This window comes from Theropithecus gelada, chromosome 11 (genome assembly GCF_003255815.1).
Source record: "Theropithecus gelada isolate Dixy chromosome 11, Tgel_1.0, whole genome shotgun sequence".
Lineage (NCBI taxonomy): Eukaryota > Metazoa > Chordata > Mammalia > Primates > Cercopithecidae > Theropithecus > Theropithecus gelada.
In genome coordinates this window covers 92267982-92288061 of record NC_037679.1, presented here as the reverse complement: position 1 = coordinate 92288061, position 20080 = coordinate 92267982, and the positions used below count along the sequence as shown (strand labels likewise).

Genomic DNA, 20080 nt, shown 5'->3' with positions numbered 1-20080 from the left:
CCACTGTGCCTGGCCCTATCTCTCTCTTTTTAAGTGGGCACACTGCCATTATAAATAATAGTGATTCTGCTGGTAATGAACAAAGGAAGTTGGATCCACTAATAGTCTGTTAAACCTAATAATATCATGACTTTCTTGTTGTTAGCTATACATTGCTTTGCTATAATTCCACTTAGAATTTTTAAATCTATGTTTACAAATATGGTTTGCAAGTCATTTTTTCTCCTAAATTCCTATTTGATGGGGAAGTTGTAAAATACTGGGGTTATCTTTTCCTTGGATTTTTCTTGTAACTAATAATTATTCCTGAAAAGTCTCTGGAATGTCTTTTTTTTTTTTTCTGGGACTAGGGTAGAAAGAGTAGGTAGATTTACAAACCAGTGACTCAATTTCTATTTTGTAAAATTTTCATTTCATTAAACAGTATTAAGTCCTAATCAAGTATTATTCTTTCCCACAGTATCTGAGTGCTGTCCTCAATACTGTCAACACTTCTGGCTTCTACCAAGCAAGGCTGCATGTAGACTAGCAACAAACTAAAATCTAACCCTAGGTAGTAGTAAGCTGAATATAAATTTTCTCTTATGAATTTATTCTGTCTTCTTTGGTACATCAATAATAATATACACCTTTACAGTATTTCCCGGATTGGGGGATACACTTTAGCAAATATCTGCAATTATTTGTTTATGTAAGATTTCTCTTCCCTTCTGTGAATCATCATTCTTCACCCAAGGTATCTTGAGGTTGGATTCTGTATAAGCAGAACACAACAATAGTTAGGTATTCAGAAACCATTAAAATTCCTCACCTTCAAGGATGAAAATTTCTTTGGGCAAGAGACAGGGTTCCCTCCTCTAATAGAGTACAAGGCAGAAGGTGTTTCAGAAATATTTGCAGTGTTGAATCCTCATATTCCTCCAAGATAGCCCTAATCTAACTGCCAGGGTCGCACTATTCACAGATTAATGCACACTCACCTAACAAACCTGATGAGGTAGTGAATAAAACTAATTTTGTGAGTAAGCAACTGGCAGAATTTTTCACCACTCTGACTCTACAGCTACACATAACTAAGTAGTATCACTGACGACACGCAATTTTAAATTGAAGTTTTAAGATCATTATATACATGGGTATCAAAAGTAGTCCCTCTTGACCACACTCCAGAATTGTTTAAATTTTTTCAGTGACAACTTATCCATTTCCCCAGAGCCTCAGTGAGCACATGATGCCAACAATTCATTTCATGACTTCATAGCATAGGCCAAGTTTCTGCTGTGGAATATAAATGGAGACTTGAAGGACTTCCATCCTGACTTGGGAAACAGCCGTTTCCAAATATCCACATATCCTTGCAAGCTTCTGCCTACACCTCTCTCTACCACCCATTTCTGAAGCAGTCTGATTTAGTAAGCTGTATGCAACAGATACACAATGGCTAATGCAATCCAACAAGGAATGTATTAAAAGCACACCCAATAGCTCAAAATAAAAGACAAGTGAACAAGGTTAAGAAAATGACAGTAACAAAAGCTGTTCTAGGAACCTCTACTGAAATAGCTACTTATTACATCAAGATGCCACCATAGAACAAAAGCTCATGTTGCTTTTTCTGAACCTGAAAAACCTGTTAACCATGTACAGTTCTGAGCCTCAGCTGACAACAGTGCTCATGCCAAGTCCCTGGCAGGGCATCTTGAATGGTGGTTCCATCATGACTGCATATACTGTGAGGGAATGTTTCTCTAAGAGGAAATCAAGATGTTCTAACCGGTGACGGTAGAATACATTCCAGGCTACACAAACACATGAAGTGTGCCTTATATTGATTACTATAACTAAAGACGTTGCTGCCAAGGCTGCTTCCAAAGGGCAGAAGATACACAAGAAAATGTTTGCAGTGTGGAAATGCATTTTTACTAAGTCATTCTAGTAACAAGTTGTATTTGGTAAGCCACAAAGAAACAATGTTGGTATGCAGAGTAGAAATCTCTGGAAGATATTTAATTTTGTCTCACATACGGCATTCACAAGTAAAATGCCAAACTGCCAAATTCATATTATGTAGTACACATAGGAAGATATCTAAATGTCCCTGCAGGCTCTGGTATGTAACTTCTTCTTGTTAACCTCCTTACTAGATTCACTTGTACAATGAAATAATCTGTATCTTATTTATAATTTATTCAAATCTTTTCCTGAAAATTTGGAACACCTGGAATAAAATTTCTCTTAAAATGATTCCAAAAGGAAATCATTCTTCAAAATTAATATTAAAATATAATAACAGGTTGGGGGGTTTTTTTTGGAATGAAGCTTCTGATATAAGGTGAGGTTAACAGTCCAGCTGTGGCTTATATGGTACATTCATAGATGTTCACTCCTATATTTTTTCCCTAGGGGTCTGTCATTTCCAGATTTAAACTTTCCCTTACAGCATGGTTCCTCCAAGGTATATGCTTCCGATACATAAAATGTTTGTACTTTTGTTAATTCTGCTATTCATTAGCTCAATAATTTCTCTCATTAAAATCCTGTAAACTATGAATTTCAAAGAAGTCTATTCTATATTCATCTGGTTCATGAAGTTTCCTCTTTGTGAATCTCATGTTAATAAATGACTTTACAACATTTGTTTAACATGGTTCCTCACCTGTATGAACTTTTTAAAAAAGGTATGACTTGCTGCTGAGAATTTTCAGAGTGGTTACTAAATTCAGTTTTCTGTGTATTTTCTACCATTTTTTCTGCATGTAAAGAACAGCTTTCTGTAGATGCCTTTCCATATGCTGTGTATTCATGAAGTTTCTATTCAGTATGAGTTTTCTGGAAGATGACAAGATGATTCCACTTACAGAGTTTCTCTTTATATATGACTTTGTGATTTCTTCTGAATTCACTTTCTGGAGTTTCATAAAATTATCAATGTTTGTCATCTACATGAGTTCTCTGATGCATAATGAGCTGTGACTTCCAACAAAAGGCTTTCCCACACTCAGTGCACTTACAAGGCTTTTCTCCTGTATGTGTTCTCTGATGTGCACTGAGAATTGATTTTTGAGAGAAGGTTTTCCCACATTCATTGCACCCATAGGGTTTCTCTCCTGAATGAGTTCTCTGATGTACAATGAGCTGAGAATTCCTAATGAAGGCTTTTCCACACTCACTGCATTCATATGGTTTCTCTCTTGTGTGCATTCTCTGGTGTACAAGAAGGCGTAGCTTCCCACTGAAGGATTTCTCACATTGACTGCATTTATAAGGGTTTACCCTTGCATGAGTTCGCTCATGTACAATGAGTAGTGACTTCCAAATGAAGGCTTTCCCACATTCATTACATTCATATGGTTTCTCACCTGAATGAGTTCTCATGTGTATAATTAGGTATGACTTGCTGCTAAAAGCTTTCCCACATTCACTGCACCCATAAGGCTTTTCCCCCACATGAGTTCGCTGATGTGAAATGAGCTGGTCTTTCCTATTAAAGGCTTTTCCACATTCACTGCATTCATAGGGATTTTCTCCAGTGTGAATTCTCTGATGCACAATGAGTTGTGAATTGAAACTAAAGGATTTCCCGCATTCCCTGCACTCATGTGGTTTCTCTCCTGTATGAGTTCTCGTATGTATAATAAGGTATGACTTGCTCCTGAAGGCTTTCCCACACTCACTGCATCCATATGGTTTTACTCCTGTGTGACTTCTCTGATGTACAATGAGCTGGGACTTCAAACTAAAGGTTTTTTCACATTGACTGCATCCATAGGGTTTTACTCCAGTGTGCACTCCTTGATGTACAATGAGCTGCGATTTGAATGTAAAGGCTTTTCCACATTCATTACAACCATAGGGTTTCTCTCCTGTATGAGTTCTCTGATGTACAATCAGGTTTGACTTTGTATTAAAGGCTTTTGGACACTCACTACATTCAAATGGTTTCTCCCCTGTATGAGTTCTCTGGTGTATAATAAGCTGTGACTTTAAACCAAAAGCTTTTCCACAGTCGGTGCATTCATAAGGCTTCTCTCCTGCATGAGTTCTCTGGTGTGAAATAAGCTGGTATTTCCGACTGAAGGCTTTCCCACATTCGTGGCATTCATAGGGGTTCTCTCCTGTATGAATCCTCTGATGTATAATGAGCTGTGATTTAAAACTGAAGGCTTTCCCACAATCGTTGCATTCATGGAGTTTTTCTCCTGTATGAGTCCTTGTATGTATAATAAGGTAAGACTTGCTCCTGAAGGCTTTGCCGCATTCGTTGCATACATAAGGTTTCATTCCTGTGTGACTTCTCTGATGTACAATGAGCTGTGATTTCAAACTGAATGCTTTCCCACACTGAATACACCCATAGGGCTTTACTCCTGTGTGAATCCCCTGATGTACAATGAGCTGTGATTTGAATGTAAAGGCTTTTCCACAATCACTACAAACATAAGGTTTCTCCCCTGTATGGGTTCTCTGATGTACCATAAGGTTTGACTTTGTATTAAAGGCTTTCTGACATTCATTGCATTCATATGGTTTCTCTCCTGTATGAATTCTTTCATGTATAATGAGCTGTGATTTTAAACCAAAAGCTTTCCCACATTCATTACACACATATGGTTTCCGTCCTGAATGAGTTTTCTGGTGTGAAACAAGCTGGTCTTTCCTACTGAAGACTTTCCCACATTCACAGCACTCATAGGGATTCTCACCTGTGTGGATTCTCTGATGTATAACAAGTTGTGAATTGAAACTGAATGTTTTCCCACATTCACCACATTCATGCAGTTTCTCTCCTGTATGAATTCTCTGATGTACAATGAGGTATGATTTACTACTGAAGTCTTTCCCACATTCATTACACCCATAGGGTTTCTCTTCTGCATGAGTTCGCTGATGCACTACAAGGTATGACTTGCTGCTGAAGGCTTTCTTACAATAGCTACATCCAAAGGGTTTTTCGCCCATATACACTTGTTGGCACATAAGTTGCAATTTCTTATTGACAGCTTTTCCAGATTCATTACTTTCACAGTATTTTATTCCTATAACACTTTGCTCCTGTTTAGAATGGAAGAATGATTTTCCATGTACCTGAAACCCATTAGGATTTTTTCCAGCATAATTACTAGTGAAATCTATATATTTCAAACCCTTTCCATGCGTGCCACATTTATGAGGTTTTTGTCTTGAAAGATAATTTGTACTAAGAAGACATAGTTTTCCAAACGTAGTGCATTCAAAGCTTTTTGCCGTAATTCCCAGCTTGTCTTTATTTTCCTGATGCCATTCCATAAGATCATCAATTTTCCAGACTGTGTCTAGAAATGAGAACAATTAGTCATATGTTATAAATAACAACATGATTGTAGTATACTAGAAAGTTGCCTATGAAATGCCATATCATGAGGTTTTTGAGTTTCAGATATCAGATCTGAATATAAATAAATTATCAGGTGTAAAAACACTCAAACTACTGGATACTGAGAAAAATAAAGAAAAACCAAACTGAAGATAGGCATAGTAAACTGATAAGAAGTTAAAAAGTTTTGCATATTGGATAAATAAGGCAAAATAGGCACAAGGAACAATGAAGATAATATAAAGATGTCATTAGGGATCTATGAACATTAGATTGATTCAAAAAATAATTATTAAATGCCTACTATGTGCCAAAAACTATGCTACCTTCTACAGAAATGGCAGAGAATAATGCAGATCACTGCCCAGTCCTCCTGGGAATAACATCTCAATACCTAGCAAATGGATAAAAATAAACTGAGAGGGAACATCATTCCCTAACAGGACAAGCAGCAGTTCTTAAAACTATTCAGAGAAATCAAAACCGAAACAAAAAGCTTCCTACAATGTAACAAAAATTTGAATGCCATCAGACTTCTCATTAGGAAAACTAGAGGACAGAAAATAGAGCAATGAGGAATAAAGTCAAAACATTTTCAGATACAGAGGTCTCAATGTTTCTATCACCCTTTTCCAGGAAGCTACTCGAGTTGCTCCAAGAAAAGAAATGACAGAGGATATAGAAAATAAAATCAAAAAGGAGATCCTAGGATAAAAATTGCACAGAAGGTCTTAAGAAAAACTAAGCTACTCTGAAGGAAGTCAGAAAAACTTAGCAGTCAGTATCACTAGGAAGAAAAAAGGAATACAATTAATAATTTGGCTGAAAGTATCAGCCAAGAATATTCGGATACTGAAAGGAGAGTCTGCAGTTAAATATATGATTAATACCGTAATGATAACAAAATTAAACAAGCAAAAACTTAACTACAGAAAAAAATACAAATTTAGAAACAAAAATAAATCACTGTATACTTTCATGATTTACCTACAAACAGAAATTAGTCATACCAACATAAAAATTGAAGACAGATCTAACCAAAAACATGAAATAACTGTATCAGAATGATGGAGGTATGGGAACACGCGAAGAGACATGTCTCCATCATAAGTGTACATACGGTGGGAAGGTATGGACGGAGAAGAGTGAAAGAGAAGTAAATCACCTTTCTATACTGAGCAATCATTAGGGGAGAAAGCCAAGGTGTAGCAGAATAAGCTGGTTATTTAGAAATATGGAGGCAACTACCACAAGAGTTAAAAAAGACACTGAAGATGTTTAGCAGTCATGGAAAAGAATGGGCACAGGGTAGGCAAACAGCTGTTTGATACTGAAGCCATCCTAACTATCAAATCCTATATTTTATCCTTCTATTCCTTCTGTTGCTGGTAACATACCCATCCTTATCTTTGCTTGGTTCCTATAGCTCTGCTTTCATCATTTGAAATCTAATGTATCTTCTCTACAGCATGCTCTTTGTAACAATAATGGCAAAAATAGGATTATACTTGACACCCCAAGGTGGAGTTCAAAGAATTTTAAAAATCAGGGAATACCAAACCCAGTAACTAAAAGACAGGCTTTTTTTTTTTCTTTAGATGGAATCTCACTCTGTCACCAGGCTGGAGGGCAGTGGTGTGATGTAGGCTCACTACAATCTCCACCTCCCAGGTTCAAGCAATTCTCCTGACTCAGCCTCCCGAGTAGCTGGGATCACAGGCATGCATCACCACATCCAGCTAATTTTTGTATTTTTAGTAGAGATGGGGTTTCATCATGTTGGCCAGGATGGTCTTGATCTCTTGACCTCATGATCCACCTGCCTCAGCCTCCCAAAGTGCTGGGATTACAGGCATGAGCCAGAGTGTCTGGCCCTTTTTTTTTTTTTTTAAAGAGACAGGGTTTGCCAGGCGCAGTGGCTCATGTCTGTAATCCCAACGCCTTGAGAGGCCGAGGCGGGCAGATCACCTGAGGTCAGGAGTTCGAGACCAGCCTGACCAACATGGTGAAACCCTGTCTAAAAACACAAAAATCAGCCAGGTGTGGTGGCACGTACCTGTAATCCCTGCTACTCAGGTGAGGCAGGAGAATCGCTGGAACCTGGGAGGTGGAGGATGCAGTGAGCCAAGACTGCACCACTGCACTCCAGCCTAGGCAACAGACCAAGACTCCATCTCAAAACAAAACAAAACAGAACAAAACAAGAGACTGGATCCCTCTCTGTCACCCAGATTCAAGTGCAGTGGTGCAATCATTGCTCACTGCATCTTCAACCTCCCAGACTCAATTGATCCTCCCACTTCAACATCCCAAGTAACTGGGACCACTGGCAACAGCCATCATGACCGGCTAATTTTTAAAAATTTTTGGTAAAGCTGGGGTTTCACTATATTGCCCAAGCTGGTCTTAAGCTCTTGGCCTCAAGTGATCCTCCTACCTTGGCCTCCCAAACTGCTGGGATCACAGACAAATGCCACTGCACCCGGCCCAGGCATTCTAAAGCTTGAAAATTATTTAAATATGATTCAAGACCATATTAAATATGGTTCCTGGCTGTGGTCCAAAGGCAATCACTGGGAACCCAAATAAACACCAAGAGAATTGAGATTCTGAAGCTACAGAAAAGCAGTATCCCCAGTGACCATCTTGAGTTTAATCACAGATGATTATGGAAAAGGAAATTATGCTTGCAGAGCAGAAACGAAGGTTCCTCAGGTAGCTTATTTCACTGCCACAGAAAGAAATCCTGACAAAGCCTACAGTGTAAACCAGTGGCTACTATGTGGTGTTCACTGCTGCTGCCCTCCTGGAACTGGGGGACCCTAGACTTGTCTCTATCCCTCTACATTTGGATGACTGGATGTGTTTAATTTATCTTTTTTTTTTTTTTTTTTTTTTTTGAGACGGAGTCTCGCTCTGTCGCCCAGGCTGGAGTGCAGTGGCGCGATCTCGGCTCACTGCAAGCTCCGCCTCCCGGGCTTACGCCATTCTCCTGCCTCAGCCTCCCGAGTAGCTGGGACCACAGGCGCCCGCCACCTCGCCCGGCTAGTTTTTTGTATTTTTTAGTAGAGACGGGGTTTCACCGTGTTCGCCAGGATGGTCTCGATCTCCTGACCTCGTGATCCGCCCGTCTCGGCCTCCCAAAGTGCTAGGATTACAGGCTTGAGCCACCACGCCCGGCCTAATTTATCTTTAATTATAGGTCTATAGACCATAGATAACTACTCCCAGCTCTGAATGGGAACAGGATCCTAGACTTGTATTAATGTAGTACAAGAATAAACATACGGGTTGCAGCAAACATTTGAAGATGGATGGCTGGGAAGAAGGGTGTGACAGGTGCTGCCTGGCCAAGGAAGGTGAAGGCAGACAGTGCTGCTTACCCAGTGGTTCTGCCCTGTTCCTGGCTGGCAGTAACCTGATTCTTTTCCACCCCCCTCCTTACGGTGATGTGCTTCAGTCAGGGAAGTGAGGACCCATTTCTATCCCCAGCCCGGCTTCCAAAAGGTAAAGCATAATTTATCTAAGCCAACAGAGATAGCCCCATTTGCCTTTCCAGAGCCTTCCTCAGACAGGGGCATGTGACAAAAATTTAGCCTCTTGAACACGATCAGTCTGCTTGAGACCTCCTGGGATGAGTTTTCCTGTCTGACAGACTCATGTGTGAAGAAACAGCCCTTTTTATTTCACTAGCCACTGGTATATCCACAGGCATCAACTAGAACTGCAAGAGCCATTTGAGGACCATTAAAGATAACCTAAGGAAAATGCCAACATACCTAGATGGGCCCTTGGTGATTGAGTGAGTCAATCACTTAGTTGATCCTGGAGCTGCCCCACCTCAGGACTTTTTGTGATGTGTAATAATAAATCACTTCTTAAATTAGTTGGTCTGGGATTGACCAACAACTGCAGCTGAAGCAATCCTAGTAATACAAGGACTAACTGTTGATTTATGCTGTCAAGCTAGTGATAGAATAAATGGGGTGTTCAGGGAAACATATCTGACAGTAACACCGAAGATGATTAGTATAAAAAGAGTAAAATGAATAAATTTAGCTAAGTACAACAATCCAGACATGACAATATTGGCCTCTTTTTGAGTGGGAATTGAGACAATGAGGGTTTTAAAAGACCTCTTTTTAAAGGAACAAAATGCTAACAGACTGTACCAAAACTAGTAAGGGAGCCCTGCACAGAAAGGAAATTCAAGCTGACTTATCCAGTGTTAGGAAAAAAACCTTAAAATGGAAGAAACAGCAGGATGAACAAAAAGAAAGATGAAAAGAAGGTGGTATGTAGGTGGCTATGGAGCAGTGGGAGAGACAATTTCAGTTTCTGAAAATGAGGCCAGGGAGTGGTACAAGGAAGATGCCAGTGAATCAATCTAAACCAGGACCAAAGGGCAGATAAAAGACCATTGTGGCTATCAATTACCAGTAGAGGAAAAGAGCTTAAATCTTCCGAATGGAAGCTGTTAAGGTCTGAATGTGTCCCCTCTAAAATTCATGTTGAACCTTAATCCCCATTGTGGTGGTATTAAGAGGAGAAGACAAAGTCCTGCCCTAATGAATGGATTAGTGGTTTCTAAAAGGGCTTGAGGGAACGATCTTAGGCCTGTCTTGCCCCTTTCTGTCCCGCAGTGTTCCTCACCTCCAGAGGATGCAGCAACAAGGAGTCATCTTGGAAGCACAGAGCAGGCCCTCACCAGACACCAAACCTGCCAGCACCTTGGCTTTGGACTTTCCAGCCTTCAAAACTGTGAGAAATAAATTTCTGTGCTTTATAAAATTACCTAGTCTGTAGTATTTTATTATAGCAACACAAATGGACTCAGACAGAAGTCTTCTTTTTTTGAGATGAGATCTCGCTATCACCCAGGCCAGAGTCTAGTGGCACAATCATAGTTCACTGCAGCATCAACTTCCTGGGCTCAAGCAATCCTCCTACCTCAGCCTCCCAAGGAGCTGGGACAACAGGTGCACACCACCATGCTCAGCTAATACGTGAGCCTTTTAAAAGTTACACTATATGAGGGAAATGAATAAAGACCCCTTGGATTCAGAAGAGCAAGAGAAGCCCAGGAGAACATGAAGGGAAAAAGTGCTTGGTCATGCAGCACAAGAGCAGGATCAACAGGTGTCACTGCAGGATCATGGACACTATCAAATGACAAAGGAATGTGCTCAGAAGGTACAGAGTGATTAATGTTAAAGCCATTAGCAAGGCTGGGCGCGGTGGCTGATGCCTGTAATCCTAGCACTTTGAAAGGCTGAGGTGGGTGGATCATGAAGTCAGGAGATCAAGACCATCCTGGCTAACATGGTGAAACCCTGCCTCTACTAAAAAGACAAAAAATTAGCCAGGCTTGGCGGCGGGCGCCTGTAGTTCCAGCTACTCGGAAGGCTGAGGCAGGAGAATGGCGTGAACCCGGGAGGCAGAGTTTGCAGTGAGCCCAGATCGTGCCACTGCACTCCACCCTGGGCGACAGAGTGACACTCTGTCTCAAAAAAAAAAAAAAAAAAAAGGCCATTAGCATAGAGAAGCATAAAAGGGGTAGAATCTACTAACAGGTTTCAAAAAGAAGGAAGATGGGACTGTGGCTGTTGAATTTATGTGTAAGGGATTTAAACGTAATTTTCAAACTATAGAAAGGAAAGAGAAGGAGTATGAGAGTCACATCAAGTGAAGGAAAGAGGAAAGGTTTGCTAAAATGCATAATGAAGTGAGTCTATCACCAAGACAGAGTAAGGAGGGAAATAAGGACGCCAACCAGAAGATTACGAGTGGATGGTAAGGCTGGGCGTGGTGGCTCATGCCTGTAATCCCAGCACTTCAGGAGGCTGAGGCAGGCAAATCACTTGAGGTCAGGAGTTCGAGACCAGCCTAGCCAACATGGCGAAATCCCGTCTCAACTAAAAATACAAAAATTAGCTCCCAGCACTTTGGGAGGCCGAGGCGGGTGGATCACGAGGTCAGGAGATCGAGACCATCCTGGCTAACATGGTAAAACCCCGTCTCTACTAAAAATACAAAAAACTAGCCGGGCGAGGTGGCGGGCGCCTGTAGTCCCAGCTACTCAGAGGCTGAGGCGGGAGAATGGCGTGAACCCGGGAGGCGGAGCTTGCAGTGAGCCGAGATCGCGCCACTGCACTCCAGCCTGGGCGACAGAGCGAGACTCCGTCTCAAAAAAAAAAAAAAAAAAAAAAAAAATACAAAAATTAGCTGGGCGTGGTGGCGCACAACTGTAATCCCAGCTACTCAGGAGGCTGACGCAGAAGAACTGCTTGAACCCAGGAGGCAGAGGATGCAGCGAGCCGAGATCATGTCACTACACTCCAACCTGGGAAACAGAGTGAAACTGTCTCAAAAAAAAAAAAAGAGCGCATGGTATTACGTGAGGCACAGTACAAACAAGAGGAGCACATCACATTAGAATTCATGCTAATTCTGAATAAAGAGGAAAAGATTTGTCTCCATCACTCACTTGGACAGGACTGATTTGGAATTTGGGCCTGCACCACACACAGCTCTTCTTGTTCCAACTTGAAGATGATATCAGGTTTGGTGTGTTGATACCCTATAAACAGAAAATCACAGACAACCTGGAACAAACAGGTTGGGATTCAGAGATTCTGAAGAATGGGGAAGATTTGGTTTGGAGGTAGCATGATGAAGCTGCCTTGTTGCAATTTGGCAAAGTAAAGACCATTCAACTGGCATACTCTGCTGCCAACAGGGAACTAAGAAAATCTGGCCTTAAAATCTAAGTCCAAAATCACTAAGTATTTCACAGAAGGCCTCCAGTTTTCAGCAACCAAGAAGAAGCCTGGAGATCAAGCACACACCTCCTCAGGGAGGCAGCACTTACCTAGGGACACCAGGTTGCTATAGTTCTCCAACATCACATTCCTGTACAGGCACTTCTGTGCTGGGTCTAGCAGCTGCCACTCCTCCCAGGTAAAATCCACAAACACATCCATGAATGACAATGGTCCCTGAAATACAATACTCTCATCCAATCTCAAGTTATTTTACTAGGTCTGTGGAAAACTAGCTGCTTAGGGTGTCTATTACTGATGTTCAACTTTGTGAGAACAAAAATTGTACTGAAAACATGCATCAATGTGCATTAAATCAGTCATCTTTCTTTTTTTTTTTTTTCGTTGAGACGGAGTCTTGCTCTGTTGCTCAGCCTGGAGTGCAGTGGTGTGATCTTGGCTCACTACAAGCTCCGCCTCCCGGGTTCACGCCATTCTCCTGCCTCAGCCTCCCGAGTAGCTGGGACTACAGGTGCCCACCACCACACCTGGCTAATTTTTTTGTATTTTTAGTAGAGATGGGGTTTCACCGTGTTAGCCAGGATGGTCTCGATCTCCTGACCTCATTATCTGCCCGCCTGGGCCTCCCACAATGCTGGGATTACAGGTGTGAACCACCGCGCCTGGCCGTAAATCAGTCATCTTTCATTTAACATTTGACAACTAGATAAACTCTCTTTAACAAATGCAATAAACTCTCTTTAAAGTTTTCAGCTATCCTAGAAACCATCTATACAAGGGTTCTCAGACATGGGACATTCAGTACTAAAGGCAGGACAGTCAGACAAAGAAGTTCGAATGATCACTCCTACATCTGCAATACAGTTACCGACCTCTAGGTGCCGGGAATATAAAAATGAATGAAATAGAGTCCTGCCCCCAAGAAGCATTCAGCACTGCACACGGAAGGAAAGCTACATATGCAAATGCAACTGGAAGTCAACGAAGTTAAAATAAAAGAACACAGATTACAACATGGGCACAAAGGAAGAAGTAAGCAATGCTATTTGACAGGGTCAGGTGGAATCTGTGAAAGGGTACTATAGGTACCTAGAAGAAAAGACACATTAAAACTTTATGGACTAAAAAGGTAACTGCCGTAAGTAGCAGCCACTCTGTGGGATAAAAGACCTAGACATGAAAATATACAGATGGTAAATGAGCATACAAGGCATGCTCAATGCCATATGTCATTAGGGAATTGCAAATCTAGACAACAGTAAGACACCACTACACATCTACGAGAATGGATAAAATCCAAAAAACTGACCACCAAATGCTGGAGAGGATGTGGAGCAACAGGAACTCTTATTCATTGCTGGTGGGAATGAAAAGTGGCAGAGTCTCTTTGGAAGCCAGTTTGGCAACTTCTCACAAATCTAAACAGTCTTACCATATAATCCAGCAACTACGCCCTAGGTATTTATACAAATGAAATGAAAACTTACGTTAAAACAAAAAGAGAAGACATACATGGCAAGTATCATATATGAAAAGAACCCACAGACATGAAAAGACAAACTACTCTATGCACGTAAATTTGGTAAGTTAGATGAAAAGGACATATTCCTTGGAAGACACAAATTACCAAACTTACTCAAGAACAGATAAACGGGCCAGGATGGCTCACGCCGGTAATCCCAGCACTTTGGGAGGCCAAGGCAGGCAGATCACGAAGTCAGGAGAACAAGACTATCCTGGCTAACACAGTAAAACCCCGTCTCTACTAAAACTACAAAAAAGTAGCTGGGCATGGTGGCACACACCTGTAGTCCTAGCTACTCAGGAGGCTAAGGCAGGAGACTCACTTGAACCCGGGAAGCAGAGGTTACAGTCAGCCAAGATCGTGCTACTGTATTCCAGCCTAGGCGACAGAGTGAGACACCATCTCAAAACAACAAACAAACAAACAAATAGATAAGCTTAATCAATAATTATATATCTATTAAAGGAATAAAATTTGGGCCAGGCACAGTGGTTCACACCTGTAATCCCAGCACTTTGGGAGGCCGAGGCGGGTGCATCACGAGGTCAGGAGATCGAGACCATCCTGGCTAACACAGTGAAACCCCATCTCTACTAAAAATATAAAAAATTAGCCAGACGTGGTGGTGGGCACCTGTAGTCCCAGCTACTCAGGAGGCTGAGGCAGGAGAATAGCGTGAATTTGGGAGGCGGAGCTTGCAGTGAGCCAAGATGGTGCCACTGCACTCCAGCCTGGGTGACAGAGTGAGACTCCATCTCAAAAAAAAGAAAAAAAAAAGAAATAAAATTTGCAGTTAACATTATACAGATTGGAAAGAAACAAAACTGTCCTTTTTTACAGAGAGAGTAAGAAGGAAACTGACGATGTCAACAAAAAGATTAAGATGACATGACTGTTTACAAAGAAAATACCAAAAAATCTAAGAAAGTTCCTAGAACTAACTAGTGAATGTAGCAAGGTCACAGGATACATGGTCAATACATAAAAGTTGGCTATATGTCTATATAACAGCAATAAATCATTTTATTTTGTAATTAAGAAACTGGCTGGTGCCATGGCTCACACCTGTAATCCCAGCATTTTAGGAGGCCGAGGGAGGTGGATCACTTGAGGTCAGGAGTTTGAAACCAGCCTGGCCAACATGGCGAAACCCTGTCTCTACTAAAAATACAAAAATTAGCCGGGTGTGGTAGTGCGCACCTGTAGTCCCAGCTACTCAGGGAGGCTGAGGCGGGAGAACTGCTTCAACCCAGGAGGCGGAGGGTGCAGTGAGCCCAGATCGTGCCACTGCACTCCAGCCTGAGTGACGGAGCAAGACTCCTCAAAAAAAAAAAAAAAAAAAATTTAAGATACTGATACTGTTTACAACAGCAACAACGAAACAGAAAGAACTTACATATAAATCTAAAATATCTGTGTAGGATCTGTATGCTCAAAACTATAAACACTGACTTTTAAAAATCAAAGATCTAAATAATGGGGGGACCCTGTGTTCATGGATTTGAACTCAATCCCAAACGTACGGTAAATCTAAAAGTTAAAGGTCAGGTAATAAAGTAACAGAAAAAAAGATCTTTATGAGCTTAGGATAAGAAAAAAATAGGACACAAAAGTCATTAGCAATAAAAGAAAAAAATGTGCAATACAGACTCAGTAAAAGTTAGAAATACCTGTTCATCAAAAGTAAGCATTAAGAGAGTAAAAAAGCAAGCCAATATTGGAAGTAAAACAAGCACCCCAGGCAAAAATTTGAATATAGGCTTCATATAAAGTTTGTTTTAAACTTTAATGTGCATGAATCACTTAATCTTGTTAAAATGAAGAGTCTTATATTAACAGCATTGAGGTGAACTCTGATATTCTGCATTTCTAACAAGCTTCCAGAACAATACATATTTTGTAAACACACATTTTTTTGAAAACAGGATACAAATAAAACACAAAATAACTTTTTAGGGATGGGGAAGGAGATGGACATTGATGAGGAGGAAATAAGAGAATATACAAATAAAGGCAGAAAGGACCTTACATGAACCAATGATAAAAGGGCCACAGGCCAGGCACAGTGACTCATGACTGTAATCCCAGCACCTTGGGAGACTGAGGCAGGGGGACCGCTTGAGCTCAGGAGTTGATGACCAGCCTGAGCATATAGGGAGACCTTCTCTCTACTAAAAATAAAAAACCTCAGCCAGGCATGGTGGCACTTGCCTGCTGTCCCAGCTACTCAAGAGGCTGAGGCTGGAGGATCACCTGAGCCTGGAGTTTGAGGCTGCAGCGAGTTATGATTGCACCACTGCGCTCCAGTCTGGGCGACAGAGCAGGACCCTGCCACAAAATAAAAAGTTGGGGGGGGGGGGGTCTTGACCTGAACTGAGGAGTGATTCACTTAACCCTTTGACCTAAGGATCTCCATCCCTCTCCACACCAAAAAAAAAAAAAAAAAAAAAGTAATAAAGAAAACACGAGGAATAAACAAATGAGAAGCTCACCCAGGACGTGGTGATTTTTGGCTGCTCTTGGGAAATAAACAGCCACTCTAGGACTTTCTCCGTTCTGCGACTCTTCCGCTTCTGCCTGGGTGCTCCAGGGAGGTGTTGCAGGCCAAGAGTCCCTTGGCCCAAGACGGATTCCTGACCTTGGAGCTTTCTGATCCTATCCCATGAACTGTTTCGTTCTTGGAGAGGTGGGACCTGTGGACTCAAGAGCAATTTTACTTTAGGGAGCATAATTTACTTCTGGAAAAAGGAAATAGGGGTCACATCACATAAATGTGAGAGAAACACATTAGAAAACAAGGCAGGTTTAACTTCAGGAAATGCAGGGTTAGAGGTAGAAAAGAAATGGCTTCCTGACAAGGCTTAGCACCAAGAGTTCAGGCCGTGTTTTGAGCCCTTCATGACAAAAACAGAGGCAGGGCCCTCAAACAGCAAAGCTACAGAAAGATCCTGGCTCATCCTAGCTCCAAACAGGGACTTCCTGCCACAAACCAAATGGCGTCTTAATAGGCTGGTTTGGGAGGGCAGCAGGAATATAACATTATTATGAGGGAAAAAGGAACCAAATGAGGCTCTGACAGACAATAAAAACATAACCAAAATATCTGACCACATAAAAACTGTTACACAACATTTTCACAATGAAGTAAGAAGAAATCAGAAAAACGAAACTTTGAGAGGACAGATTTACAAAAAATAGAAGAGCCTAGAAGGTAGATGCTTAGACATCTGGAAAATGTGAAATGAGAAATATCAGAATAAATTAGGAAATAAAATTCAGAAATGAAGATTAAATTAGGAGGAACACAAAAAAGTAGCAATGACCTAGAAGGCAGCACAGGTGAAAAGTAGGGAAAGCCTAAAAAAAGGGAATAAAAAATTAGAAAAAGAAACAATGAAACGACATGAAAAGGCTGTTCACCGAGGCATTTTTATAACCCAAATATCTATAACTACATAACTGGTTGAAAATGCTATGGCCATCTATACAGCAGTAAACGGTGACAGAGACAAGGAAGACAGAACAACCTCTATGCACCAGTATTGGTATAATACAATGATCAATACATACTCTGAGTGATGATGACAAGGGGAAGAATACTACAAACAGAAAGCTGGCTTTTGTGTTAAAAAAAGAAGGGGCATTGCTAGTATATGTATATGCATGTGTTTGCCATAGAAATGGGATAACATAGTATCTAGTCTTTTGTGTCTGGTTTCTTTCACTTCACATAATGAGGTTTATACTTGTCATAGCACATATCGATAGTTTGTTCCTTTTGTTGCTGAATAGTATTCCATCACATTTCATCATTCACCATTAATGGACATTAAGATTATTCCCTGGAGGCTGGGCATGGTGGCTCATGCCTGTAATCCCAGAACTTTGGGAGGCTGAGGCGGGTGAGTTGCCTGAACTCAGGAGTTCGAGACCAGCCTGGGCAACACAGTAAAACCCCACCTCTACTAAAATACAAAAAAAAAAAAAAAAAAAGGCCGGGCGCAGTGGCTCCAGCCTGTAATCCCAGCACTTTGGGAGGCCGAGATGGGCGGATCACGAGGTCAGAAGATCGAGACCATCCTGGCTAACACGGTGAAACCCCGTCTCTACTAAAAAATACAAAAAACTAGCCGGGCGAGGTGGCGGGCACCTGTGGTCCCAGCTACTCGGGAGGCTGAGGCAGGAGAATGGCGTGAACCCGGGAGGCGGAGCTTGCAGTGAGCTGAGATCCGGCCACTGCACTCCAGCCTGGGCGACAGAGCGAAACTCCGTCTCAAAAAAAAAAAAAAAAAAAATTAGCCAGGCATGGCAGCATACACCTGTAATCCCAGCTACTTGGGAGGCTAAGGCAGGAGAATTGCTTGAACCTGGGAAGCAGAGGTTGCAGTGAGTGCCACTGCACTCCAGCCTAGGCAACAGAGCGAGACTCCGTCTCCAAAAAAAAAAAAAAAGATTATTCCCTGGAAACCAACAGCTTATCTCTCAGAGCCTTCTCTGGGTACACTGGGCACTATCCACCCACTCTACATTTTGCTCTACATTTCAAGATCGAGGATTCTAGAATCTCTGCCTCTTAAGAAATCCTCAACCTGTATCCAGAGACTAAATAGAGTGCACAGGCCAGGAAAATGCACATAGAGCCAGACTATCTGGTTTTAAGTCCTGGCTCTACATTGACCAGGGGTGCCACCCGGTCTCCAACTAGCCCTTTCTGGGCCTCAGTATCCTTACCCATCAAAAGGAGAATAACAGTATTCACCACCACCTGGGGCTAGGACTGCTGTGAGGTTTTATTTTTTATTTATTTTTTTGGAGATGGAGTCTTGCTCTGTTGCCCAGGCTGGAGCGTAGTGCCACGATCTCAGCTCACTGCAAGCTCCGCCTCCCAGGTTCACGCCATTCTCCTGCCTCAGCCTCCCAAGTAGCTGGGACTACAAGCGCCCGCCACCACGCCCAGCTGATTTTTTTGTATTTTTAGTAGAGATGGGGTTTCACCATGTTAGCCAGGATGGTCTTGATCTCCTGACCTGGTGATCCACCCGCCTCAGCCTCCCAAAGTGCTAGGATTACAGGCGTGAGCCACCGCGCCTGGCCACTGTGAGGTTTTAACGTGGTAATACCTAATAAAAGATTTAGCACAGAACCTCATACGTAGTAGACACTGAGCATTCACATTTGGTTGAAATGGCAAAAAAAAACAAAACAAAAAACCAGGAATACTTAATGAAAATAAACCACACTACAAAATGACAATCACCAAGATGAAAAGCATATGCTGGTTCTTAGAAAAGAGGACTCCACCTTCAAACATCTCCCACCTCTAACTAGTGTCTCCATTTCTACCACACTACACAAAATCCCTGCTACCTCTTGTCTGAACGACTGTAGTCACCTGATCAGTCTCGTTTCCCCCTTTCTGTGTCTACTCTTGTCCACCTACAACCTGTTCTCTACTCAGCACTCAGAAGGGTCTTTGGAAATCCTAAGCAGATCATGTTGCTCCCTTTCTTAGCACCACACCCTCTCCTGGACCCCATGGTTTCCTAGCCTGATCTGGCCTCTGACCACCTGTGTTCATCTGCTCTCCTCTCTCTCACTCCCTACCCCCAGCCACAAAGACCTTCCTTCCAGGTTACAAAGGCATCAAACTTCTCCTGCCTTACAGCCTTGGCCCTGGCTGTTCCCATCCTGGATGATCTTCTACTTGCTCTTAACAAGGCTGGCTTGCTATTGTAACTCAGACTTAGATGTCACTTCCTTAGTGGGGGCCTTCCCTGACCACCCAAGCTAAAGTAGCCACCAGTCATTTCTTTTTTTGTTGTTTTTGAGACGTAGTCTCACTCTGACACCAGGTTGGAGTGCAGTGGCGCAATCTCGGCTCACTGCAACCTCCGATTCCCGAGGTTCAAGCGATTTTTCTGCCTCAGCCTCCCGTGCAGCTGGGATTACAGGTGCCCAACACCACACCCAGCTAATTTTCATATTTTTAGTAGAGACGGGGTTTCACCATGTTGGTCAGGCTGGTCTCGAACTCCTGACCTCAGGTGATCTGCTCACCTCGGCCTCCTAAAGTGCTGGGATTACAGGCGTGACCCACCACACACAGCCCATCACCACTAAATTCAATTTAGGTTTTTGACTGCTATGGTTTGAATGATTGCATCCCACCAAAATTCATGTTGAAACTTAAGTCCCATTGTGATGGTATTAAGAGGTGGGGCCAATTAGCTGGGTGTAGTGGCATGTGCCTGTAATCCCAGCTCCTCAGGAGGCTGAAGCAAGAGAATCACTTGAACTCGGGAAGCAGAGGTTGTGGTGAGCAGAGATTGCCATTGCACACCAGCCTGGGCGACAGAGTGACTCAGCCTCAAAAAAAAAAAAAGGGGGGGGGGGGGCTTTTTTTTTTTTTTTTTTTTTTTT

At 42.1% G+C, this 20080-nt stretch overlaps 1 protein-coding gene across 9 annotated transcripts in view; it reads right to left on the bottom strand.

Annotated features, from left to right (window-relative positions):
- Positions 1-1442: 1442 nt before the first annotated feature.
- Positions 1443-20080, bottom strand: part of LOC112634329 (zinc finger protein 10) — an 81837-nt gene continuing 63199 nt past the window's right edge. For 3 of the 9 annotated variants that reach the window (XM_025401600.1, XM_025401601.1, XM_025401602.1), the window contains 4 exons: positions 16153-16353; positions 12225-12351; positions 11841-11933; positions 1443-5312 (listed from right to left, as the gene is read on the bottom strand). In XM_025401600.1, the coding sequence (XP_025257385.1) occupies positions 2926-5312; positions 11841-11933; positions 12225-12351; positions 16153-16353 (2808 nt within the window). In that variant the 3' untranslated portion in view covers positions 1443-2925. Of the gene's footprint in view, positions 5313-10006; positions 10113-11840; positions 11934-12224; positions 12352-16152; positions 16361-20080 lie in introns of all 9 variants that reach the window. The other 6 variants (XM_025401603.1, XM_025401610.1, XM_025401608.1 and 3 more) reach the window with 6 other exon arrangements.